Source organism: Salvelinus alpinus, chromosome 14, assembly GCF_045679555.1.
Source record: "Salvelinus alpinus chromosome 14, SLU_Salpinus.1, whole genome shotgun sequence".
NCBI lineage: Eukaryota > Metazoa > Chordata > Actinopteri > Salmoniformes > Salmonidae > Salvelinus > Salvelinus alpinus.
Window position 1 is genome coordinate 21,873,166 of NC_092099.1, and position 22,246 is coordinate 21,895,411.

A 22,246-nucleotide genomic window follows, 5' to 3' on the forward strand; every position below is an offset into this window, starting at 1 on the left:
AGATAATTCATGCCTTACCTTTGAAGATCTTCTTTTGTTGGCACTCCAATATGTCCCATAAACATCATAAATTATCCTTTTGTTCGATTAATTCCGTCATTATATATCCAAAATGTCCATTTATTTGGCGCGTTTGATCCAGAAAAACACTGGTTCCAAATCGCGTAACATGACTACAAAATATCTCATAAATTACCTGTAATCTTTGTCCAAACATTTCAAACAACTTTCCTAATACAACTTAGGTATTTTTTTACGTAAATAATCGATAAAATTTAAGACGGGATAAACTGCGTTCAATACCGGAGGAAAACATTGTGGAGCGTGCTTTTCAGGTCGCCCGCTCCATCAAACAATACACTTCCCTCGACCCTCGTTCTGTACAGGGCTACTTCTTCATTTCACAAAGGAAAAACATCAACCATTTTCTAAAGACTGTTGACATCCAGTGGAAGCGATAAGAACTGCAAGCAATTGCCTTTGAATTCTAGATTCTCAATGAAAACCCATTGAAAAGAGAGTGACCTCAAATGTTTTATTTCCTGGATCGTTTGTCCTCGGGGTTTCGCCTGCCAAATAAGTTCTGTTATACTCACAGACATCATTCAAACAGTTTTAAAAACTTCAGAGTGTTTTCTATCCAAATCTAATAATATGCATATCCTACCTTCTGAGCCCGAGTAGCAGGCAGTTTACTTTGGGCACGCTTTTCATCCGGACGTGAAAATACTGCCCCTTATCCCAGACAGGTTTTTAAAAGCTCAAATATTTTTTATGTATTTATTTCATAATGCATTTAATGTTGTAATTATTTTTCAAATAGAAACCGAAATCGAAAACTGTGATAATTTTTTTATAACCGAACCGACCCCCCCCACTCCAAGTTCTAACTATGATGAATTGGGGCAGGTCCAGAAGTCACTGCAGCAGAGAAGGCAGGGAGCCCAGACACTTTTTCTATGCGTCAGCACCCAGTCTTGATTAATAGAGGCGTCCCCACCTCTCGTGCCCACTTGATATCAAGCTGCAAAAGGCGGACTGTACAATCGCTCAAAAAATGGATTGGCACCGGGGGGAAACAAGTTGACGGGGGAAATAAAGCGCTGTGGGCATGAGAGGATGCGTCTGAGAGTCTGAAGGTCCGTTTCATGTGGCGTGTGTGTCCTAAACAGTCTGAATCAGTGACAGCTTTAAGTTTACATGTCATTTCAAAAAAGGTGCCTGATGGAGACTACAGGGGATGATGCATCTCAATGCTTCATTCCTACAAAAAAAACTAACTGAGCATATTCATATAGCTAGGTTGACTGCCTATACAGCACCACACAAGTAAAGATATGATACAGTAATACAGAGCTGGATTAAAATAGTATCGGTTTTCTTTCAAATATTTTAGATGTGCTTTATTGAGCTTGCCTGTCACAATGACACCACTGTAATTTCCAAATAGTACAACCCCTGCCCATCTGGCACTGCAGACCCGCTCAAATCAAACATATTTCAAAGTATTTGAAAGTAATCAAACAATAATAGTACATCAAAGCTAGTGCTTTGTGTGAACTTAAAACAAGTGCATATTCAGAACTACAGTTAGTAGTAAAGCCTTCTGGAGTTCCAGACGTACCAAGCCCAAGCCTGAGCTCATTATCTCCTCTCTATATATATTAATTTTAATGAATTACACAGGTAATGTTATCTGGGACGGCAGCAATGCACCGCTCATGGGCCAGGCTAGCCATTGCCAGCACTCGGCTCATACAGCAAAACAATGTCCAATTAATCTCCCATTTGTCTCGTTTAGAGTTCAACTGGATCGATCAGTACGCTCCGGGGGACTGAAGTCTAAAATACCTCCAGCAGTATTTAAAGCCTCTAGATATCCGTTTTAATTAAATGGAGCGGACAGATACAAATGGTTAAACATTAAGGTAAAATAAAATACAATGGACCTCCTCCAACAATGCAATACAATGAGGGGAGCGTATTTGCCAGTGAATAGGACAGAGTGGAGACCGTCCTTGTGTTCCTTTTGCACATAGATTTCCAACCATCATCACCTGAGGGTAATGAAGATACTGAGAATTTTGTCTCAACAGTCAATAATGGTTTTATATTTATGTTGCACTGATCTCAAGGCCATTTTTAATCATATTTAGACATTTTCAACATATGTTGTTTGTTGAAGCTACAAGAGTAAAGCCTTCCATTATCCCAAAGGTTACTCATCATCATCCTTCCAGAGGAAGACTCAAAGGTCAGAGTGAGAAGAGCACAACTTTGATTTGCTCAATCAAGAGAAAGCCCTCTAAGAACACCTTGTAAGCTTAAACCTAATTAGCATACACTGTATAGGTACAGTGATTGCAGCACAATCGCTTCGATAAGGTTGTTCAATGCAGGAAACAGTAAATCAACACTGCATTCTATCGAGTCAAAACTGACAATGAGTTTGCTGGGTTTGCAAACCCTTAGTCAAGTCCGTTTTCTCAGGGTTTCCCCAAACTCGGTCCCACCCCCCTTTTTTTTTCTTTGACAGGAAAATTATTAATGAGCATCTCTCCTCTCTGGAAATGGTTCCCACTGTCTTAATGTCATTGTAACACTTACAAATGTTACCTAGCCTATGACATTTCCCTTAGCTTTAGATGTGAACCACTGCTTGCATGGCTGCTTTGACCCTTAGTCAAGTCCGTTTTCTCAGGGTTTCCCCAAATTTGGTCATGACCCCCCCCCCCCCCCCGTTGCACATTTTGCTTTTTGCCCTATTTAAATAATCAAAACTTCCTATTTATTTGAATCAACTGTGTAGTGCTTGGACAAAAAGCAGTGGTTCACACCTAAAGCTAAGGGAAATGTCATAGGCTAGGTAACATTCATAAGTGTCACAATGACATTAAGGCACTGCCCTTTGAGGGAACCATTTCCAGAGAGATGCTCATTAATAATTTCCCTGTCAAAGAAAAAGCAGCTTTTGAAAAGACAGTAGCTGTATAATGAATGACCCAAATGGTTTATAGGGAACAGCTCTGTTGAAAAAAAAAATATAATACTTTTATAGATGACCTCTGACATTTATCTACAGGTATACTTTGTCATCTCTGGGATGAATGGCATTCCAAATAAAATTGGACTTAACAGGCCCCAAACACATTTAGTACAATCACTCTTCCATCCCCATAAAAAAGCGAGCATATAATAGTTGTCAATAATTTTTACAAGGCACAGCTCCCTATATTACTTGTCCAGCTGCCTCATTTGTCTGCTGGTCAGATGAGTTAAGCTAAACTCAAATGGTTTAGCACCTCTGATACTTTGGTTTACAGTTTGTCTGGATATTAACTGCCAAGGTGGTCCAGCGAAATTGAAAAGCCTCTGGTAACCGCTAAAACAAATTCTTCACGAGTGAGTTCATCTGTTGATCTCCAAATGACAAATCAAGGGAAATAGTAGTGGATATACAGTATGCCCCAATACTGTTGCGAGTGTACACAATCTCACATTTAATTTCTTTGTTTCTAATCCTCCCCATCTTGTCATTCAATGGATATAAAACAATCTGGTGGACTGCCCTGATATCTTACTCCCAATGCATTGATGATTACATAAACATATATTTCCTGGTCAATCCAAACACTTATGATGCCTCTTTGAGGAAGTCAAACTGACATATTTTAATAAGTATAATGTGACCCTTGTTTCAAAGGAGGTCATTCTCTGAGAACCATGAATAATTTTGACATTATATTCATTATATGGAAAGCCCATTGTTACAAGGACTGAAGTCAATTCCAATTCAGAAGTGGAATAGCACATGGAATCAGGATCAAAACTGCCCCACTCACAGTATCAACGCTGAATAAAACAAATTGTGGACTGAAATCTTAGCTATTTCTGAGTTAGCCTATATACATTATTTTCCTTCCTGGAAAATGGACATGTGTGTGTGTGTGTGTTTGTGTGTGTATGTGTGGTGTGTGTGTGTGTGTGTATGTGTGTGTGTGTGTGTGCGTGTGTGTGTGCATGCGTGCATGCTTATGCACAACATCAACATACACCAAAGCCTATCTTTTGTTGTACACTTTTCCAAGACTGTACAGTACATTCTATTTTATTACTGCTCTGCAAGTCTCCAACTCTCCTTGATCATCTTCCTCCAGGAAAGCTGCATCCAACATCATCACAAGACCACCCAGTCTTGTCTCCGGGCATCAGGAATAAACATAGGTGATAAAAATGATCAAAACCCCTCATGGCAGCACTTGCTAGATATGATCAACTCAACAAAACACAGAAATAAAGGCCCCCATGTTGTCACCTCCAGATTGTCAACCAAACCTGTACCAGAATGATACTAGTATTACAATGACAAAAACATCAAATAGTTTGATAAGCATAATCATTTGGTCAGTTGAACACAAGGCTTCACAACGGGACATAACTGTGCAGCCAGACATGTACTATGGTTCCTTGGTGATTCCAAACATCCTCTTGCTTTCATTTATCTCTAAATCACAGCAGTCTTGTCGTTCAATGTTCAGTGACTGGTAATTGGATGCACAAGTCCGGAAAGAAATTGACGAGAGAGATTTGTACCCAATTATTTCTCTGTCATCATCAGACACAAAAGTGTCTCTTTGCCACTGGCCCCCGGTGACTACAGGATAGCCCGTTTCACTTGGAGGCACACGTATATTTTTACCTGTTGAGTTTAAAGTTGCAAAGTCTTAGGAAATCTTTCATGGATGATAGAATCATATACCCTGAAAATTGTTGCTGGTGGACATAGAGATGTGTGTATTATTTAAATTTGCACCTCATTAGCTTAAAGGTTAAGGTTAGCATGACCGGGTTAGCCACATGCGGCTTATGGCGTTTTTAAGGGATACCTGCATACTTCATTATTATTATTTGGGGATAGCAATTTCAAACCTACCATTTGATTCTGGTATGGTCAAGGATGTAGGATTAAAAGAAAAACGCACATACAGTACTGTATCCAGCGTTGAAAACACTTGCAATGTGTTTGATGAATCACATGCACTACTTTGATAATTAGGTGTCTTTCATACATGCACATACTGCATTATAAAATGAGTTAAAACAACCTCATTTTAACGCAGTCTGAACAGTGGGAATTGCTTGTATTGACACCAGGCCTGGGTTCAAATACCACTTCAAATATTTTCACATAGAGTGCCTTCGGAAAGTATTCAGACCACTTGACATTTCACACATTTCGATATATTACAGCCTTATTCTAAATTAGATTTTTTTTTTTAAATCAACATATCAGCAATCTACACACAATACCCCATAATGATGAAGCAAAAAAGGTTTTAAAAAAGGCACAAATCTGGGGAAGGGTAGCAAAATTTAACTGCAACACAACAATCTCTGCAGCACTCCACCAATAACAAGCAAAGGATCATGGTCGATGTAGTTGTTTTCATCCTACCTGCAAGAGTCAACCCAATGCTGCTGGGTGCACTTGCAAAGAGCGTTTATGAGGGCACGAGTAGGCCTGGCTCCAGGATGACATGTCTGAGAGGGTATTTTAAATCAATGGGGGGGTGCACAAAAAGTATTGCTTTAGCGCTCAAATAAAACAAGGTAGATTGGTCAAACTGCTATTCAGATGTACAAAATGGTTCTGAAATGTACACATCAACAACTATTGTTTATATTAAAACACAGAAAAAAATGGGCCCCACTACAACATATGAGTGTATCCTTTTTTGCACGTACCAACACTCACCAATCAGCTCGACAGGATGAGCACAACTAGGCTATTAAAGACTCTTACAGGCTCCATAGCTTAAATGTCATTGATTATAACTATTGGCTACATTTCTGTCATATTTGTGACACTACACAATGAGCGTAACCTATAGTAAGCCAGGCCGCCACTTCTCCAGTTGCGCAATACTTTCTGTGGGAGAGTTTCAGAAAAGCGAACTAAATCAAACTATGTGCATATTGTATATAGCTGATGTGAAATGTCCTACGTGACAGTAGTCAATTTTAATCTGCCACAAATAATAACAATACATCTGCAAGGTTACAGAAACACAGTAAATACATGGGGACAGGAATCCAAACCAAGACCTTTTCAATCAAAGTCAGTTACGGCAACAACAACAAAAATGTCATTGTGGTTTGCAAAAACATGTTTGATGTCTGAATTCATATGAAGATGATTTTCTTCTTTGTTTGTTCCAGTGTTTTATTGATTCAATTATTCCAAATGTGCATTCTCACAGAGCAATAGCCTGGAAACTGGTTTTCATTGACGAAAGTCCCGGCTTTAGTTATGGATAGTACTTGGAGGAAGGACAGCAGAGCTTTTAGCAAGCAACTTAACCCATCCCGGGACTTTTTAGACTCATCAAATGTTTAGAACATGGACAACCTAGAAACTTTCCTGAGGGCCTATCTACTGTTTATTAAGTAGCCTAGACTAGTGTAGAGTGAAGAACTGGTTCCACAGAGAGGTCCACAGATAAAGAATGGAGACATGGTGGAGGACAGGCTCTACGGATCAACGCTGCCACGGAGGGGGAGTGTTCCACCACCACCGCCATACGGCTTTCTGAGACATAAGGGTGGGTGTCGGTGGGGGGTTGCTGTGTGTGGCGGCTGATGGGGGCGGCATGACTCATAACCACAGACATTCATTGGGGCATGGGAAAAACATTTAATTCTGCCACAGTCAATCACTTAAATTTACTTACAGTATATTTGATCACGCCATATTGTAGCTGGACAAGACTGTAGTTCCTTCTAATTTGAGATCAAATCAAATTTACTTATATAGCCCTTCGTACATCAGCTGATATCTCAAAGTGCAGTACAGAAACCCAGCCTAAAACCCCAAACAGCAAGCAATGCAGGTGTAGAAGCACGGTGGCTAGGAAAAACTCCTAGAAAGGCCAAAACCTAGGAAGAAACCTAGAGAGGAACCAGGCTATGAGGGGTGGCCAGTCCTCTTCTGGCTGTGCCGGGATAGCCATATGGTCCTCATTGTGCCTTGTTAAGGCAAAAGTGATTGATGGTATCAGTAACATCCTCCCACAGGCTTTCTACGCGGTTATCATGGACTTATTTGCTTTTGTTTGATCCAGTTCCCAGAATAAGAGTTTTAGTTTCTCCTTATCTGTTCTCTCTTCTCTTTGCTGAGTAGTCAGCACAGCACTGTAAAGTCAGACTCTTTCACACACTTTATCTTCCTCCAATATAGAAAATAAGATCCTGGTGAACCAAATATTCCAGGATGATATTTTTGTGTATAGTTTTTGTCATAATTTTTTCATACTTTTGTTAAATTTTGGTCATGGTCTACGGCATCCATTTTAGGAAGTCTGATTTCAGGGAAAACTCTGCCTGTGGTAATTTTGTATATGTTGTGGAGTGAACATGGTTCATTTAGAAGATTAGCTTATCTGGAATGAGCCATTATCCCCACAATGCCAAAGTGATGACATAGCCGACTGCTCAGTCTGTTTCCAACCAGTCAGACCTCACAGCACAGCACACTGAAGAAAATATATACATGGAAACATTTGAATAAATGGAAACATTTGAACGCTATAAAAGTAGTATCTTGTAAGAGCTGTTGGGCTGGTAGACATGTTCCACTGTCAGTCTGGCACTGACCAGTCTGTGAGGTGTGTTCTTGTCAAGGGGTTACCTATGAAGCTCAGGGGTGCCACCTGGTGTTTACAATGGTAACAGGTAAAGGATCTGCATGTCACTTCTACTCCATGAGCTTACACTACTTAGCTCTTTGATAAATTAGCTTGTTTTTTTGGTCAATTATCATGATTACCTAGACATGCTAATGCAGCTTACAGTACAGTACAACCACTCTCCTTCCCCCTGCATCTCTTCATCAGGTTTAGCTGTAAATGAGAATGTGTTCTTCTCAGTCAACTTACTTACCTGGTAGAATTGAAGTTCAATAAATAATTAAGTAGATAAAAAGATTAATCATAATGAATAAGTATTTGGTTGTAACTGTGGATAAATTGTGTTAAAACGTATGGGAACTTTTCTTGATATAGCCTACTCTCTGCTGCTTTTGGAGTAGGTAAATGATTAAATTATATTTTTTCCTCATCAATCTACACACAATACCACATAATGAAAAAGCAAAAACAGTTTTTTGGACATTTTTGCAAATGTATTAAAAATAAAAACAGAAATACCTTATTTACATAAGTATTCAGACCCTTTGCTATGAGACTAAATTGAGCTCAGGTGTATCCTGTTTCCATTGATCATCCTTGAGATGTTTCGACAACTTGATTGGAGTCCATCTGTGGTAAATTCAAGTGATATGACATGATTTGGAAAGGCACACAGCTGTCTATATAAGGACTCACAGTTGACAGTGCATGTCAGAGCAAAAACCAAGCCATGAGGTTGAAGGAATTGTCCGTAGAGCTCCGAGACAGGCTTGTGTCAAGGCACAGATCTGGGAAGGGTACCAAAAAAAGTTATGCAGCATTGAAGGCCCCCAAGAACACAGTGGCCTCCATCATTCTTAAATGAAAGAAGTTTGGAACGAACAAGACTTCCTAGAGCTGGCCGCCTGGCCAAACTGAGCAATCGGGGGAGAAGGGCCTTGGTCAGGGAAGTGACCAAGAACCAGATGATCACTCTGACAGATCTTCAGAGTTCTTCTGTGGAGATGGGAGAACCTTCCAGAAGGACAGCCATCTCTGCAGCAGTCCACCAATCACGCCTTTATGGTACAGTGGCCAGACAGAAGCCACTCCTCAGTAAAAGGCACAAAGTTTTCAATAAGGAACCTAAAGGACTCAGACCATGAGAAACAAGATTCTCTGATCTGATGATTGCCAAGCGTCACGTCTGGAGGAAACATGGCCCCATACCTACGGTGAAGCATGGTGGTGGTAGCATCATGCTGTGGGGATGTTTTTCAGCGGCAGGGACTGGGAGACTAGTCAGGGTTGAGAGAAAGATGAACAGAGCAAAGTACAGATAGATCCTTGATGAAAACCTGTTCCAGAGCGCTCAGAACCTCAGACTAGGTCAAAGGTTCACCTTCGCCAAGACAAAGCAGGAGTGGCTCTGAATGTCCTTGAGTGGACCAGCTAGAGCCCAAAATTGAACCAGATCGAACATTGCTAGAGAGACCTGAAAATAGCTGTGCAGCAAAGCTCCCCATCCAACCTGACAGAACTGGAGAGGATCTGCATAGAAGAATGTGAGAAACTCCCCAAATATATGTGTCCCAAGCTTGTAGCGTCATACGCAGGAAGACTTGAGATTGTAATTGCTGCCAATGGTGCTTCAACAAAGTACTGAGTAAAGGGTCTGAATAGTTATTTAAGTGTGATACTTCAGTTTTTTATTTTTAATACATTTGCAAAAAAGTTTGCTTTGTCATTATAGGGTATTGTCAGAATAAGGCTGTAACGTAACAAAATGTGGAGAAAGTCAAGGGGTCTGAGTACTTTCCGAATGCACTTTACCTCAAACGTCTTTCCCAAATCAATCAACATTTTTATGTAACAGTCACTGTGTTGACTGGACAGGTGGGTCCACATAGATCATACTACTTCGGAGGGGCTGTCACATAAAAGGGATGGGTAATCACACTACTGCTTTAGTCCCAGGACAAGGAATGATAAAGGATTTGAGATTTGGCAAAGATCCAGTTTGAATCAAAATGCTTTTTTTTGTCAATGTGCCAATGGAAATAATTATGCAGTACAGAACTCAAGCTTTTCAACCACTCCACAAATTTATTTTAACAAACTATAGTTTTGGCAAGTCGGTTAGGACATCTATTTTGTGCATGACACAAGTACATTTTCCAACAATTGTTTACAGACAGATTATTTCACTTATAATTCACTGTATCACTATTCCAGTGTGTCAGAAGTTTACATACACTAAGTTGACTGTGCCTTTAAACAGCTTGGAAAATTCCAGGAAATTATGTCATGGCTTTATAAGCTTCTGATAGGCTAATTGAGATCATTTGAGTCAATTGGAGGTGTACCTGTGGATGTATTTCAAGGCCTACCTTCAAACTCAGTGCCTCTTTGCTAGACATCATGGGAAAATCAAAAGAAATCAGCCAAGACCTCAGAAAAAAAAATTGTAGACCTCCACAAGTCTGGTTCATCCTTGGAAGCAATTTCCAAATGCCTGAAGGTACCACGTTCATATGTACAAACAATAGTATGCAAGTATAAACACCATGGGACCACGCAGCCGTCATACCGCTCAGGAAGGAGATGTGTTCTGTCTGCCAGAGATGAACGTACTTTGGTGCGAAAAGTGCAAATCAATCCCAGAACAACAGCAAAGGACCTAGTGAAGATGCTGGAGGAAACAGGCAAAAAGTATCTATATCCACAGTAAAACAAGTCCTATATCGACATAACCTGAAAGGCCGCTCAGCAAGGAAGAGCCACTTCTCCAAAACCGCCATAAAAGAGCCAGACTACGGTTTGCAACTGCACATGGGGACAAAGATCATACTTTTTGAGGAAATGTCCTCTGGGCTGACGTTACAAAAATAGAACTGTTTGGCCATAATGACCATCGTTATGTTTGGATATTTTTCTACACCTTCCCCTAGATGTCAAGAGGAAGTGAGAGAAGAAATTAAGTGTTTATCTTGGTCCGAGGTGGAATAAATCCTCTTGGCACGACGAGTCATCCATTTCCTGTTTTCTGGAAAGCGCGAAGATGGACCTGGAATTGCCTTCTGAAAAGCTGTCGTTATAGGCGACTACTATCTCCGGCTTTGATTTTATTTGATACATGTCACAATATCATCGTAAAGTATGTTTTTTCAATATAGTTTTATTAGATTATTGAAATTTTTTCGGGACGTTAGGCGTGTTGCGTTGTCTGTGTTTGTTGACGATGGAGAGCTTCGCGCCACTTGGCCAGTGTGCTTGCTAATTCAAGAGGGAAAAACGATGTTCTAAATCCAAACAACGACTGTTCTGGACAAAGGACCCCTTGTACAACATTCTGATGGAAGATCACCAAAAGTAGGACCCATTTTGTGATGCTATTTCATATATCTGTCGAACTGTGTACTAGTAGTTTTGCGCCCAGGTTTTGGCCACTCTCTCGCTATAACGTAAGCCTTATGTTCTAATGAAGATATTTTTAGAATTCTAACACTGCGATTGCATTAAGAACTAGTGTATCTATCATTTCCTATACAACATGTATTTTTTTGTAATGTTTATGAATAGCTATTTGGTCAGAATAGGTGAGAGTCTAATAGAAATATCCGCACATTCTGGGAAAAAGATGCTACGTTAGCATAATGGATAACCACTGATTTCAGCTCTAAATATGCACATTTTCGAACAAAACATAAGTGTATGTATAACCTGATGTTATAGGACTGTCATCTGAGGAAGGTTTATGAAGGTTAGTGAAAATGTATATCTTTTGCTGGTTTATTCGCTAACGCTAACGTGCCTATTGCTATCGCTAACGTGCCTTGATGAATGAATGCGGTTGTGTGGTAGGCTATTGTAGTAAGCTAATATAATGCTATATTGTGTTTTCCCTGTAAAACACTTAAAAAATCGGAAATATTGGCTGGATTCACAAGATGTTTGTCTTTAATTTGCTGTACACCATGTATTTTTCAGAAATGTTTTATGATGAGTATTTAGGTATTTCACGTTGGTCTCTATAATTACTCTGGCTGCTTCGGTGCTATTTCTGACGGTAGCTGTGATGGTAGCAGCAATGTAAAACTGATTTATACCTCAAATATGCAAATTTTTCGAACAAAACATAGATTTATTGTGTAACATGTTATAGGACTGTCATCTGATGAAGTTGTTTCTTGGTTAGTTTGGTTGGTTCTTGGTTAGTTTGGTTGGTTTCGTGCATGCTACCTGTGCTGTGAAAAATGTCTGTACTTTTTTTGTATTTGGTGGTGAGCTAACATAAATATATGTGGTGTTTTCGCTGTAAAACATTTTAAAAATCGGACATGTTGACTGGATTCACAAGATGTGTATCTTTCATTTGCTGTATTGGACTTGTTAATGTGTGAAAGTTAAATATTTCTAAAAAATATTTTTAGAATTTCGCGCTCTGCCTTTTCAGTGGAATGTGGGAGGAGTTCCGCTAGCTACGCCGGGGCTAGAAAGGTTAAATGTTATACTTCAGACATGTTCTCATAGCTCACTTCCTATTAGCTTTATAGATTACAGGTTTCCTCCCTAGACCTTGACATCGCTAAACCTTCTGATTTCTTTGCTATCATCCAGTATCACTGACAACAAAATTAACACAAACCCAATTGGACACTTTAAACACAGAAGAGTTAACCAGGGCTTTGCTCTAGTGTCTTCATGTTACTTTCTCTTTTTCAACATTTAACATCTAGCCTATCTTAAAATAGTAACCCAGAACTGGGTATCCTCTGTGCCATCTCTCTGTGCCATCCTCTGTGCCATGATTTGTAGCATTTAGCTATAACATATTGTAAAAATGAAAAATGACACCACATAATCTTTAAAGTGAATTTCAAGAGCAGTGGTGTAATTTTGAGCGTTCAATTTCTTCCTGTCCCTGTTCTCATACATTTTTACACAGAAAGCAGATCTCCCTAATATGCTCTTTACCATCAAAGTTCCTTTGAGTTACTCACTTTGACATTTTTAGATAATATTTTTTATTTATATTTCTTTAAAAATACAAAACATACAAATACAAATGACAACACACAGACACACACAAACATCAACGACATCACACCTACCCAGACCCCCATACTCACCCTCCCATCACTCTCCGCCAGATGGCCTCAAACTGCACTGTTTTGTTTCTCTCTGTCGCCCACCCACTTTCTACATTTAGATTATAAAGGATTTGACCTTTCCATTGTGTTAACGATAGAGGATTGGTTGATTTCCAATTTTTAAGTATGCATTTTTTCAAGATGATTGATGGGAAAAGTATAGTCCATCCCATGAGGTTTCTCACTGCTCCCTCATATGCCATATCTTGAAATTATGCAGACAGGTGGATAAAAATTACATTTACATTGTAATACTTCTGACAGCCAACTATTCTAACTCTACCCATAACTTTTGGATATTATAGCATTCCCAGAAGGCATGGATTCTTTATTTCACCTTTATTTAACCAGTTGAGAACAAGTTCTCATTTACAACTGCGACCTGGCCAAGATAAAGCAAATCAGTGCGAAAAAAAACAACACAGAGTTACACATAGGATAAACAAAAGTACAGTCAATAACACAATAGAAAAATTGGTATACAGTGTGTGCAAATGGAGTAAGGAGGTAAGGCAATAAATAGGCAATAGTAGCAAGGTAATTACAATTTAGCAAATTAACACTGAAGAGATAGATGTGCAGATGATGATGTGCAAGTAGAAATACTGGTGTGCAAAAGAGCAAAAAAGTAAATAAAAACAATATGGGGATGAGGTAGGTAGTTGGGTGGGCTATTTACAAATGGGCTATGTACAGCTGCAGCGATCGGTAAGCTGCTCAGATAGCTGATGATTAAAGTTAGTGAGGGAGATATAAGTCTCCAATTTCAGCGATTTTTGCAATTCGTTCCAGTCATTGGCAGCAGAGAACTGGAAGGAAAGGCAGCCAAAGTGGCTGTTGACTTGGGGGATGACCAGTGAGATAGACCTGCTGGAGCGCGTGCTACGGGTGGGTGTTGTTATGGTGACCAGTGAGCTGAGATAAGGCGGAGCTTTACCTAGCAAAGACTTATAGATGACCTGGAGCCAGTGGGTCTGGCGACGAATATGTAGTGAGGGCCAACCGGCGAGAGCATACAGGTTGCAGTGGTAGGTGGTATATGGGGCTTTGGTGACAAAACGGATGGCACTGTGATAGACTGCATCCAGCTTGCTGAGTAGAGTGTTGGAGGATATTTTGTAAATGGCATCGCCAAAGTCGAGGATCGGTAGGATAGTCAGTTTTACGAGGGTATGTTTGGCAGCATGAGTGACGGATGCTTTGTTGCGATATAGGAAGCCGATTCTAGATTTAATTTTGGATTGGAGATGCTTAATGTGAGTCTGGAAGGAGAGTTTACAGCCTAGCCAGACACCCAGGTATTTGTAGTTGTCCACGTCTTCTAAGTCGGAGCCGTCCAGAGTAGTGATGCTGGACGGGCGAGCAGGTGCAGGCAGCGATCGGTTGAAGAGCATGCATTTAGTTTTACTAGCATTTAAGAGCAGTTAGAGGGCACGGAAGGAGTGTTGTATGGCATTGAAGCTCTTTTGGAGGTTTGTTAACACAGTGTCCAACGAAGGGCCAGATGTATACAGAATGGTGTTGTCTGCGTAGAGGTGGATCAAGGAATCACCCGCAGCAAGAGCGACATCATTGATATATACAATGAAAAGAGTCGGCCCGAGAATTGAATCCTGTGGTACCCCCATAGAGACTGCCAGAGGTCCGGACAACAGACCCTCCGATTTGACACACTGAACTCTATCTGAGAAGTAGTTGGTGAACCAGGCGAGGCAGTCATTTGAGAAGCCAAGGCTGTTGAGTCTGCCGATAAGAATGTGGTGATTGACAGAGTCGAAAGCCTTGGCCAGGTCGATGAAGACGGCTGCACAGTACTGTCTTTTATCGATGGTGGTTATGATATAATTTAATACCTTGAGCGCGGCTGAGGTGCACCCGTGACCAGCTCGGATACCGGATTGCACAGCGGAGAAGATACAGTGGGATTCGAAATGGTCAGTGATCTGTTTGTTAACTTGGCTTTCGAAGACTTTAGAAAGGCAGGGCAGGATGGATATAGGTCTGTAACAGTTTGGGTCTAGAGTGTCACCCCCTTTGAAGAGGGGGATGACCGCGGCAGCTTTCCAATCTTTAGGAATCTCGGACGATATGAAAGAGAGGTTGAACAGACTAGTAATAGGGGTTGCAACAATGGCGGCTGATCATTTTAGAAATAGAGGGTCCAGATTGTCTAGCCCAGCTGATTTGTACGGGTCCATGTTTTGCAGCTCTTTCAGAACATCTGCTATCTGGATTTGGGTGAAGGAGAAGCTGTGGAGTCTTGGGCAAGTAGCTGTGGGGGGTGAGGAGCTGTTGGCCGGGGTTGGGGTAGCCAGGAGGAAATCATGGCCAGCTGTAGAGAAATACTTTTTGAAATTCTCGATTATCGTGGATTTATCGGTGGTGACAGTGTTACCTAGCCTCAGTGCAGTGGGCAGCTGGGAGGAGGTGCTCTTATTCTCCATGGACTTTAGTGTCCCAGAAATTTTTGGAGTTAGAGCTACAGGATGCAAATTTCTGTTTGAAAAGCTAGCCTTTTCTTTCCTAACTGACTGTGTGTATTGGTTCCTGACTTCCCTGAAAAGTTGCATATCGCGGGTACTATTCGATGCTAGTTCAATACGCCACAGGATGTTTTTGTGCTGGTCGAGGGTAGTCAGGTCTGGAGTGAACCACGGGCTATATCTGTTCTTAGTTCTACATTTTTTGAAAGGGGCATGCTTATTTATACCAGGCATCCTCAACTGACAGGATGAGGTCAATATCCTTCCAGGATACCCAGGCCAGGTCGATTAGAAGAAATGTTTTAGGGAGAGTTTGACAGTGATGAGGGGTGGTCGTTTGACCGCGGACAAATAATGGATGCATTATTGTCACTTCAGACATGACTCTGCCGTTGTACTGTAGAATTTGTGCATTTTGTCTCTTCAGTTCTATACATTAGTTTATACTGGATTAAGCTTACATTTTCGCTGTAATTTTGTTAGATACAGTATATTCCAACATTCCCTCCATCTTGTGCAATATCAGTTATTTTTAGTATTAGTGCCAAAAGTTTATATTTTTTCAAAGAGATTGTCAGTTGGATATGCTCTCTGCAAGGTTTTTTATATCTTAACTATCATATGAATATCATTTTCTGAATAAAATAGGATCCCCTTAAGATTGCTCTGATGTCCAAAAGATTTCAAATAAAACTGTTGTGATATGAAACTCAAGTTGCATTTATTTGAAAATATCTACATTGGTCAGTCCAAAATACTACTAAGCTATATGGAATTGTTTTAAGACGGTCATACCAAGGATAATTTTGCTATTTGATTTTGAATTTTAAGACCTCTTGACGTATCAAAAAAAATATACAAAAATGATTTGATGAAAACATTTATTTGACCTTACTGTTATTAGACCATATAAATGCATCAATTAACAGATGAAGTACATGAAACAACAGATAGACCCAAAAGGAAGTTTGTTCTTATGTGTCTATCCTATATCTAAGAGATTTAAGAAAGATCAGGAAACATTTTTTTTTTTAATTGCATATATGTAACCTCTTATTTTTGTCACTAAAGTCTCCATATACACTACCGTTCAAACGTTTTAGAACATCTACACTACTCATTCAAGGGTTTTTCTTTATTTTGACTATTTTCTACATTGTAGAATGAGAGTGAAGACATTAAAACGATGAAATAACACATATGTGTTAAACAAATCAGAATATATTTGAGATTTGAGATTCTTCAAATAGCCACCCTTTGCCTTGATGACAGCCTTGCACACTCTTGGTATGTTCCATTCAATTAGATCTGCTTTCATGTTGTTGAGAAATGGGATAAAGTTATCTTTATATATTTGTTGTTTGTTATTAAGCATCCTAAGTATTTAATATTTTTTGTCGTCCACTTAAAATATTTCTGTAGAGCATGAGTTTTCTTTTTCCTATTGCCATTATTTTGTTTCATTTTATATCCTGGCATTCAGAAAATATTTTTAGGAAGGGGGGCATTAAGTTTGACTTTCCATGGCTGAACTCTGACCTTTGTCTGACCTGTCCTGTCGGTCCCGCCTTCCACAGGAGATGACGCGGGCTGCACGGTCGACGGCCAGGTGTACACCAACCGAGACATTTGGAAACCAGAGCCATGTCGGATCTGCGTGTGCGACAGCGGCTCCGTCCTGTGCGATGAGATCCAGTGCGATGAGCTGTCCAACTGTGAGAAGGTGACCATCCCCGAGGGCGAGTGCTGTCCCATCTGCCAGAGCGAGGGCGGCTCAGACACCAGTGGCAACGGCAGACCCGGTGAGTGGTTAGAAAGCGTGACCTAAAATTTGTTGTGACCCCAAGTCATGAAAAACATGAGAGAACCCAGTGTGAACTGTTCATGAATGTGTAACTACTAATGTAACTACGTGTGAACTCAGTGCTTTGCTATGAAGAAAATAGGAATTAACTCCACTCCGTAGACTAGATGCTTTTGTGACATGATTCTTTATGTCTGTTATGTTCTGTCATTTTCAGATGGTGGTAGAGTCTACAGGGTAAGCTTTAGTATATCATTGTGATACATCTTTATAATATCGTATGACTACTTGAATTTAAACGGTGGAGCAATGTCTGTCTTCTTGCTCTTCGTTTGTAGGGTCAGAAAGGAGAACCTGGTGAAGTACCACAGGTGACTGGGATCAGAGGTCGTCCTGGGCCTATGGTAAGCTTATAGTTCACTTTGTTTTCAAAGTCTATTATAAATTGAGTTTATGATATGGAACTTTGTTGCGATTCAACAACATACAGCTTTATTGGTGCATATAGCTTTAACCAGCTGTTTCTCAGCTGTGGTGTTGATTTTGTAAAACTCTTTGAGTCGACACTAGATGGCAGAAGAGAACAGTTACCGTTAACTTGACCTGAAAGCATTCCTGTGTAGTACAACTGTACTTGACAGAGCATCCGGAATGACTTTACTCTGTTTCCATAGTAATGATATTATCATGGGCTTTATGGAGGAACATTATTGTGTCTACGCTATTGTGAATTTTTCATCTGTTTGTCCTAAAACAGGGGCCTCCCGGATCGCCAGGATTCAGAGGGGACCGAGGACAGAAAGGAAGACCTGTACGTTCCAAACATGACTCACAGAGCAAATCCATTATGCTTTAGCAAAGCTTGAGTTCTGTACTGCATAATTATTTCCATTGGCACATTGACAAAAAAAAGCGTTTTGATTCAAACTGGATCTTTGCCAAATCTCAAATCCTTTATCATTCCTTGTCCTGGGACTAAAGCAATAGTGTGATTACCCATCCCTTTTATGTGACAGCACCTCAGAAGTAGTATGATCCATGTGGACCCACCTGTGCAGTCAACACGGTGACTGTTATATAAAAATGTTGATTGATTTGGGAAAGACGTTTGAGGTAAAGTGCATTCAGAAAGTATGCAGAACCCTTGACTTTTTCCACATCCTTATTCTAAAATGGATTAAATAACTTTTTTTCATATCAATCTTCACAAAATACTGCATAATGGCAAAGCGAAAACAGGTTTTTAGAACATTTAGCAAATGTATAAATAAATAAAAAACACAAATACCTTACTTACATACGTATTCAGTCCCTTTGCTTTGAGACTCGAAATTGAGCTCAGATGCATCCTGTTTCCATTGATCATCCTTGACACGCATTTACTTGATTGGAGTCCACCTGTGATCATTTCAATTGATTGGACATGATTTGGAAAGACACATATAAGGTCCCACAGTTGACAGTGCAGGTCAGAGCAAAAACCAAGCCATTTTTTAAATGTATTATTTTTTTTTTCACCTTTATTTAACCAGGTAGGCCAGCTGAGAACAAGTTCTCATTTACAACTGCAACCTGGCCAAGATAAAGCAAAGCAGTGTGACAAAAACAACAACACAGAGTTACACATGGGATAAACAAACACAATAACACAATAGAAAAATCTGTATACGGTGTGTGCAAAAGAAGAGAAGGAGGTAAGGGAATAAATAGGCAATAGTGGCGAAGTAATTACAATTAAGCAATTGACACTGGAGTGATAGATGTGCAGATGAGGATGTGCAAGTAGAAATACTGGTGTGCAAAATAGCAGAAAAACAAAAACAAATATGGGATGAGGTAGGTAGTTGGTTGGATGGGCTATTTACAGATGGGCTGTGTACAGCTGTAGCGATCGGTAAGCTGCTCTGACAGCTGATGATTAAAGTTAGTGAGGGAGATATAAGTCTCCAACTTCAGTGATTTTTGCAATTCGTTCCAGTCATTGGCAGCAGAGAACTGGAAGGAAAGGCGGCCAAAGGAGGTGTTGGCTTTGGGGATGACCAGTGAAATATATCTGCTGGAGCGTGTGCTATGGGTGGGTGTTGCTATGGTGACCAGTGAGCTGAGATAAGGTCGAAGGAATTGTCTGTCGAGCTCCGAGACAGGATTGTGTCGAGGCACAGATCTAGGGAAGGGTACCAAAACATTTCTGTAGCATTGAAGGTCCCCAAGAACACAGTGGCCTCCATCATTCTTAAATGGAAGAAGTTTGGAACGACCAAGACTCTTCCTAGAGCTGGATGCCTGGCCAAACTGAGCAGTCGGGGGAGAAGGGCCTTGGTCAGTGAGGTGACCAAGAACCCGATGGTCACTCTTACAGAGCTCCAGAGTTTCTCTGTGGAGATGGGAGAACCTTCCAGAAGGACAACCATCTCTGCAGCACTCCACCAACAGGCCTTTATGGTAGAGTGGCCAGACAGAAGCCACTCCTCAGTAATAGGCACAAGACAGCCCGCTTGGAGTTTGCCAAAAGGCACCTAAATGATGAAACCAAGATTGAACTATTTGGCCTGAATGCCAAGCGTCACGTCTGGAGGAAACCTAGCAACATCGCTACCGTGAAGCATGGTGGTGGCAGCATCATTCTGTGGGGATGTTTTTTCAGCGACAGGGACTGGAAGACTAGTCAGGATCGAGGGAAAGATGAATGGAGCAAAGTTCAGAGAAATCCTTGATGAAACCTGCTCCAGAGCGCTCATGACCTCATATCCGTGATATATCAGCCTGTATACCACTGGTATGACAAAACATTTATTTTTACTGCTCTAATTACATTAGTAACCAGTTTATAATAGCAATAAGACATCTCAGGGGTTTGTGGTATATGGCCAATATACCATAGGCTAAGGCCTCTATCCAGGCACTCCGCTTTGCGTTGTGCCTAAGAACAGGCCTTAGCCGTGGTATGTTGGCCATATACCACACCCCCTCAAGCCTTTTTTTAAAGTATAGCATAGCCTTAATTTTTTTCTTGAGGCTAATCAAGCTGAGACATGATAATAAACTTACTACTTAGTCACTATTGAATTAGAATATTTCAGAGAAGCAACTACTTTATGTGATAACTATAATAGAATTAGATGGATTAATTTATTAATGGCTTTCCTTGTCATGCTTAAATATAATACAATGTCTTCAAAGATAATGGCGACTACATGACTTGAAGATAGTTCAAATTGATGTGCTGTGCACTTTCTGGAGATTTGTCTCTTTGATGAATTATGTCTTGATGATCAAGAGATTGCGCAAACAAAACTGGACAATACATTAGCATTAGAAAACATTCCGATAGACCCATTCCGCAAACGTATGTATTTTGTTTAAATTCAGTACACAACAAAAACATAAATGATGAATGTATATGCTGCCCTCATTGGAATGCTGATCATATTGAGGGCATACATTAAGCAGAATCTTATTTAGCAAAACAACATTAGTCTTTATGATTTATGACATATGTTGCTGGTCTGCCTCTCATATTATGTTTAACACCCTTGATTCAATTTATCGGTTTTGTCAAGCATACGCTGTAATCATTTTCTCTCTCATTTGTGGCCCTTTTCATCATCCACTGTCATTGCATATCAACTAGAAAACATGCTTTAGAACCAGAAGGCAATATGAATGTCTACACATATATTACTAAACCTAAATGGAGATCCGTAACTCAAGTCTCACTGATATCAATACATGATTTGAGCAGAAATGTAGGTCTCACATCAAGTTATGATTTGGCACATAATGAATGACACCGTATGAACCTGTAATGCTTTGCTTCGTTCTGTTTATATTAACATGACATTATCTAATTGAAGGGGCTACGTGGAGCAGCAGGATATGACGGAGAGCCTGGTGTGCCTGGAAATCCAGGAGAACCCGGACCTGCAGGAAACCAGGGTCCACCAGGGGTAAGTACCACAATATCCACCCCTCATAAACAATGTATAATGTGAATTATAAACTGGGTGGCCCTGAATGCTGATTGGCTGACAGCTGTGGTATTACACGGGTATGACAAAACATTTATTTTTACTGCTCAATTACGGTAACCAGTTTATAATAGCAATAAGGCACTGGGGTTTGTGGTATATGGCCAAAATACCACTACTAAGGGGTGTATCCAGGCACTCCACGTTGTGTTATGCATAAGAACAGCCCTTAGCCGTGGTAAATTGGCCATATACCACACCCCCTCGTGCCTTATTGCTTAAATATACACTACCGTTCAAAAGTTTGGGGTCACTTAGAAATGTCCTTGTTTGACCCAGAACAGAGTCACGTCTTGCTCTTCATTGTAATCAGAGGGCTAATATAAATACAATACATGCCAGTCTCTATTGGCTAAGAGTTGAGGAGAGACTGACTGCATCAAATCAAATGTTTATTTGTCACATGTGCAGAATACAACAGAGAAAATGCTTACTTACAAGCCCTTAACCAACAATGCAGTTTTAAGAAAAATAAGTGTTAAGTAAAAAAAAACTAAAAAAAACTAATAATTAAAGAGCAGCATTAAAATAACAGTAGCGAGGCTATATACAGAGGATACCGGTACAGAGTCAATGTGCGGGGGCACAGGTTAGTCAAGGTAATTGAGGTAATATGTACATGTAGGTAGAGACTATGCATAGATAATAAACAGAGAGTAGCAGCAGTGTAGCGGGGGTGGAGAGGGGGGATACAAATAGTCTGGGTAGCCATTTCATTAGCTGTTCAGATATCTAATGGCTTTGGGGTAGAAGCTGTTAAGAAGCCTTTTGGACCAAGACTTGGCGCTCCGGTACCACTTGCCATGCGTTAGCAGAGAGAACAGTCTATGACTAGGGTGGCTGGAGTTTTTGACAATTTTTAAGGCCTTCCTCTGACAACACCTGGTATAAAGATCCTGGATGGCAGGAAGCTTCACCTGACTAATGAGGCAGCAGTTGATACCAGGCGTGAAGTAGAGGAGTGGGGTGGGGGGAGGTGATAATGGGATCGGGGGGGGCATGAACGAACCTAACCATAAAACATTAGCAGATTGATTATCACCTATTGAGAAACATTGTATGGGGACAGGACAGCCCCCCTGACTGTTAGCTGTCCCATTGAGATGCTGAGTGT

General features: G+C 40.4%; 2 protein-coding genes across 7 annotated transcripts in view; one reads left to right on the top strand and one right to left on the bottom strand.

Moving 5' to 3' along the window:
* The window catches only part of LOC139539166 (PTB domain-containing engulfment adapter protein 1), a 172,450-nt gene that overhangs the window by 13,849 nt on the left and 136,355 nt on the right, over positions 1 to 22,246 (bottom strand). The window lies entirely within an intron of this gene.
* On the top strand, positions 13,667 to 21,111 carry LOC139539196 (collagen alpha-2(V) chain-like). The gene is made up of 6 exons (XM_071342096.1): positions 13,667 to 13,727; positions 16,878 to 17,102; positions 17,322 to 17,341; positions 17,443 to 17,508; positions 17,862 to 17,915; positions 20,959 to 21,111. Exons 1-6 carry the CDS (start codon positions 13,667 to 13,669, stop codon positions 21,094 to 21,096), a joined length of 564 nt encoding a protein of 187 aa, XP_071198197.1. The 3' UTR covers positions 21,097 to 21,111.

What these genes read in the sequence shown, in the direction of transcription:
- LOC139539196 (XM_071342096.1), top strand. Translation starts at nt 13,667, where the DNA reads ATGACCAGTGAGATAGACCTGCTGGAGCGCGTGCTACGGGTGGGTGTT. An exon ending in ATGGTGGTAGAGTCTACAGG is followed by an intron (nt 17,342 to 17,442) that starts GTAAGCTTTAGT and finishes CTTCGTTTGTAG; the next exon opens with GGTCAGAAAGGAGAACCTGG. An exon ending in GAGGACAGAAAGGAAGACCT is followed by an intron (nt 17,916 to 20,958) that starts GTACGTTCCAAA and finishes ATCTAATTGAAG; the next exon opens with GGGCTACGTGGAGCAGCAGG.